This window comes from Malurus melanocephalus, unplaced genomic scaffold, assembly GCF_030028575.1.
Source record: "Malurus melanocephalus ecotype Western Australia unplaced genomic scaffold, MMel_1.1 scaffold_125, whole genome shotgun sequence".
Taxonomy (NCBI): domain Eukaryota; kingdom Metazoa; phylum Chordata; class Aves; order Passeriformes; family Maluridae; genus Malurus; species Malurus melanocephalus.
The window spans coordinates 736,470-741,494 of record NW_026623357.1 but is presented as its reverse complement, the minus strand read 5'-3'; the positions used below and the strand labels follow the sequence as shown (position 1 = coordinate 741,494).

Here is a 5,025-nt window from a genome sequence, read left to right as displayed (position 1 = left end):
CTTTCCTTTCCTTTCCTTTCCTTTCCTTTCCTTTCCTTTCCTTTCCTTTCCTTTCCTTTCCTTTCCTTTCCTTTCTTCATTCCTCTCCTTTCTCACCTTCCCATTTTCTCCCTTCTCTTATTCCTTTTTCCTCTCCTCCCTTTCTCCTTTCCCTCTCACCCTTATTCCCTTCCCCTTTTCTCTCCCCTTTCCCCTTTTCCTTCTCCTATTCCTTCTCCTCTAATTCTTATTCCCTTCCCTTTTTCCCTTCCCCTTTCCTTTCCCATTTTCCTTCCCTTATCCCTTCCCCTTTTTCTTCCCTTTTTCCCTTCCCCTTTTTCTTCCCTTTTTCCCTTCCCCTTTTGCCTTTTCCTTCCCCTATTCCTTCTCCTTTTTCCTTCCCCTTTTCCATCCCTTTTTCCCTTCCCTTTTCCCATACTCTGAGTACTTTTCCATGCCCCATGGCTGGATGCACACCAGCCAAACTTCCCTCCTGTCCACGGTTTACCAGCCCAGCACAAACAGGAAGAGGAAATCCCTGGAATCTCACCATTCCTGGAGCCCTTTTTTATCTCTTCATTTTATTATCTCTTAATTACAGAAGCTAATTGTTTGTTTCTTTATTAGGAGGAGCCGATATGGGCCCAAGGACTGTGGAGATAATGAGGGTCAGTGAGTTATTTCTTTTTTCCATCCATAAAGCTGACTCTTTTCCCCAAAATTGTTCATTTTTGTGGCGTTTCTTGCAAGTCAGGCTGCACAATTCGTGTTTGCCTGTGCTCTGGGTGAGGAAATGTTTGTGTCAAACCCATTTTCTCCCTGTCCCACCAACCAAAGGAGTCAGTTATTGCCTTACCCTGATCTCTGTGAGCTGCCCTGACTGCAGGTGTTGGGTTTTGCTTTGTTTCAGGGCCCAAACGATGCTCTGGGTGTGAGCATAGCCGGAGGGAAGGGCAGTCCCCTGGGTGACATCCCCATCTTCATCGCCATGATCCAGGCCAGCGGAGTGGCYGCTCGGACACAGCGGCTCCGAGTGAGTACAGGGCTCCTCAATGTTCCCTYTTCATCCCCCACGTGTCCCCTGAAGCCTCCAGCACTTCTGTGTCTGCTGTCACTGATAATCTCTCACAGGCTGCTCAGCCTCTTTGAATATAAAAGCAAACACAAAAAAAAACCCACCCCAAAAGCCAGATCTGCCCTTCTCTTCCCATCTTGGGAATAATGGGATTTGTTGCCATATTGGAAAAGTGATGTCAGGAGAAGGAATTTAAATTTATTTGCAGTGGTCAGGGGATGCCTGTTCATCCAGACCCAGGCAGGGCAGCAGGAGGCTCTCTGAAAACAAGAGGTATTTTGGGAACTCCAGACTGGGCATCATTTAGAGCTCAAAGYAGGCACAAACCAGATCAGAAATGAGTTGTTTGATCTTAAGGCCTTACAAAGAAACAGCAGAATAAGGCACTTGTGTCAGACCCACAGCACRTGTGGGGTTCCAGGGATGGCCATGGTGAGTACCTCAGTTTTGGAGGGAGTTTCAAGGAATCATGAGTGTTGGAAAKAATTTATTATGCAGATCCACATGCCTTGGCCCATGAGATTCATTAGGACAAGCTRCTACACTCCTGCCCTGTCTCTAATGGAATTAAACAATRGCAGGGTCARGATCATTTTTGTGTGTAGGAAGAARAAATCATCCAGGTTAATTGGATTAATATCAGAAGTTCCCACTTTCCTATACAACATACAGCATGTGCTTTACACGGTCTGGAAGAATGTGAACTTGTCTGCACATKGAGACACGAATGAATCCTTTCTGGATGGGAGGAGAGCAGTGAAAAACTCCCCTTCTTTCTGCTTGCAAACAGAAAGAGTAAAATGCAACCCATAATCTTTGTTCCTCTGATCATATTGTTAGCATCAAAAAAATCCGCATTGTCCTCGCTCCTAAGAATGGGAAATGATCACTGGCAGTGCAGAATCCTCACAAAAGGGATCCTGCTAAAGAGGAGCGTGACTGTGCAGTGCCAAGTTCACCAGGAATTTTTMAGCATTCTTAATTTTAATTTTCCCTAATGCTGGTAATTTTCCGTTGCCGTTGTACTTTCAGGTTGGAGATCGGATTGTCAGCATTAATGGGCAACCTTTGGATGGGCTGTCTCATGCAGATGCAGTTAATCTACTAAAGAATGCTTATGGGAGCATTATCCTGCAGGTATGGTGATAAATTGAACATGCAGCTGCATCAGGGTAGATAAATGGCATTCAGGAATTGAAAAAAAAAAATAAATAAAATAAACCCTGAGCATCCCTGGCACGAGGCATCGCAGAATTGCAGGGTGCTCTGCTCGTGGGAATTACACARAAAGGGAGCAAGAAATCATTTCCATTCAAAAATTCTTCGTTGCCATTCATACAGGCTGGTGAGCATGATTCTGTAAAAGCAGAACAAAGAGAACAAAATAACTTGTTGCCACACGTGATAAATCAACAAGCTTCCAAAACTCAGGGCTGGTTTGTTTTTTTTCAATTGGAGGTTAACTAGGAACAAGAAAATTTGTGTGAGTRCTTGTGATGTAACGAGACAGAGACCCACAGAGCAGTTTCCTTGTCATTGAAAGGAATTCCAGCAGAATTTAGGAAAAAATGATGGCATCAATTCCAGTGCTGCCTGGAATTGATTGTTCTTCAGGTAAAGAGTAAAACCACTCCAGAGAGAAAACAGTGCTGTCACTGCTGTGTTTCTGTGGTAGCTAAAAGGGACATTTCCTGCCACATTGCTTCCAGTTGCTGCCTGCCTCTCTGTTGATCCGTAGTTTATTTTTATGTTTACACARAGAAATGGGGAAAATAGTTGCCAGTTGGAATTCAGAATTTTACTCGCTTGCAGAATTATTGCAACAATTGGGAAACAAGCTGAAGACACCACTAAAATCTACTCTAACTCTGTTTCATCACAGCATTTGGGATTGGAACACATCCTGAGGGWTTTTTGCGAGCTTCTTGCTTGTATTATGACACAAATGCTACAATAAAGAATGGGGGGAGAAAAGAAAGAAAGGGGGGGAAAAAGGAGGCAATGAAATGATAATAAACTTAGTTTTAGATTTGCTCATTCTTTGTATTGTCTGCCYGTGAACTGCTGACCCTGTAAGTGATGAGCCAGTTCCAGAGCAGATGGTGTTTTGTGTGGTTCCATTGAAGTCAGAGGAAACACACAGATTTACACCAGCTGAGGATTCTCTGTGAAATTACAGWTCTCATATTGTTACTAACGTGGAGTAATTCCACTTCTCGTGTCAACACTATTCCCTGAATAGAAAATGAAAGCTTGCTGCAGAACCCCAAATTGCTYGCCTTGAAAGCTGTAATACAGCTCAGTGTTGCACCTCATCATGAATTTAAAAATATTCCTGATGGAGCACTCTGCCACTGGGTCACCCACACAAACAAAGAGATTCTGCTGGAAACACCACTGGGKTAAAGAGCTTCTTCTGGAAGTTTCCTTGGGTTTGGCAGTTGGCTGCTTTTCTGCTACTTTTTGGCTCTCCGAGTCCTCTTTCATTAAAATGAGCTCGATGCTCTTTACAGATGATAGAGGTTTATTGGGATAGAATAAACTCTGTTTTTCTCTATTAAAAATCCATTTCTGGGAAGGTGGGATGCTGTACTTTAACCCCTGCTGTAGTGTCCAGACCTGGAGACAGTTAACCTCCAACCAAAGGAACGTCCACCACCAAACCTTTCTTTTTTTTTTTTTTTTTTACTGCTTGAGTTTTTTTTTTTTTTTTTTATTAAAACAATCCAAATGGCATCACCCTATCGCYGTGATAATCGTGACTGATGTGCCATTAAGTAATTCTATTTATTATCAAGTTAGACCACTTCGTGGCAAACTGCTCTGAAAGGTCAGATAATTGTGTTCAGTGGGGTGGAAAGGCTTATTATGGGAACGTCCTGGGAAGGAGTTTGCAAATGCTGTTTGCAAATGGGAGATTAAGCTCTCGGGGGAACAATCATCCCTCTCGGCTCTTTTGATGCCTTGGCTTAATTTAATTTCTTTTCTGCAGGTGTAGTAATGAGATAAGGGGGAGCTTTTTTTTTGGTGAGGTTGTTGAACTCTGATACGTTCTTGCTGCCAGCTGAAGGTTTTTGAATGGAGCTTTGGTTTTGCCCTTGTTTTATTGAAAATCCATGATAAATCCTGGCTGGAATTCCTTACCCTGATGCCATGGGAAGGGAATCTTTGCTGGCTGAGCCAGGTGCAGCTCTCACCTGCTGGACCCTTCATTTGGGGCATCCTGCAACCCCAGTCCTGGGRTGCAGAATTTGCATGGAAACCTCCTGGCTCCAAATGATTGGAAAGAGGGAAATATCACTGTGGAAGAATTGTGAGCACACATTTAAAACTGATTTATGGAACAGATTTTTTTTACTTTGAAAAGGGACTTTTTCCTTAAAGCCAAATTCAGAGCAACGAGTGGGAAAAAGTACCTGCTCAGTCTGATAAAATAAGGCCAYAGCCAGAGGAAATATTGGAATTGTGCTCCCTGGCTGTTCCTCACTGTCTGTGAGCTGAGCTCCCGTGCTGCAGTAAACATCAGACAGAGAGGAATATCTGCTCAGAGGGAGATGGAGTTAGGGGATAACCACAGCATGTAATTGTTGGGAAATCGATGTCCTTTCAGCTGGAAATGCTTCAAACCCAAACCACTTCGTGGTGGTTTCCTTGAAGTTTTTCCAGAAAAAGAAAAAAAAGCAGATGAAAAGTTAGCATTAATGAAAAAAAAAATAAAGTTAGTGCCAGGGCCTTCAGCACTCTCACAAGAAGAATTCCTTCCCAATATMCCTTCTAATCCTGCTCTCTGGCAGTGGGAAGCTGTTCCCCTTATCCARAGTCCCTCTYCAGCTCTYCCAGCCTGGCTCCATGGAAAGGTGCTCCAGCCCTCAGAGCATCCTTCGTGATGGCTCCAGGATTACAGAGAACCCAGAACTAGAAAGTTTTTATGCTGAAAACTCAGAAAACTTGAAACCGAGGATTAATTTGTT

The 5,025-nt window shown here is 43.4% G+C and overlaps 1 protein-coding gene across 3 annotated transcripts in view; it reads left to right on the top strand.

Moving 5' to 3' along the window:
• Positions 1–5,025, top strand: part of PATJ (PATJ crumbs cell polarity complex component) — a 140,012-nt gene that overhangs the window by 129,508 nt on the left and 5,479 nt on the right. For all 3 annotated transcript variants that reach the window (XM_057370399.1, XM_057370398.1, XM_057370400.1), the window contains exons 39-41: positions 607–647; positions 890–1,012; positions 2,087–2,191. In XM_057370399.1, coding sequence (XP_057226382.1) covers positions 607–647; positions 890–1,012; positions 2,087–2,191 — 269 coding nt within the window. The remainder of the gene's footprint in view (positions 1–606; positions 648–889; positions 1,013–2,086; positions 2,192–5,025) is intronic.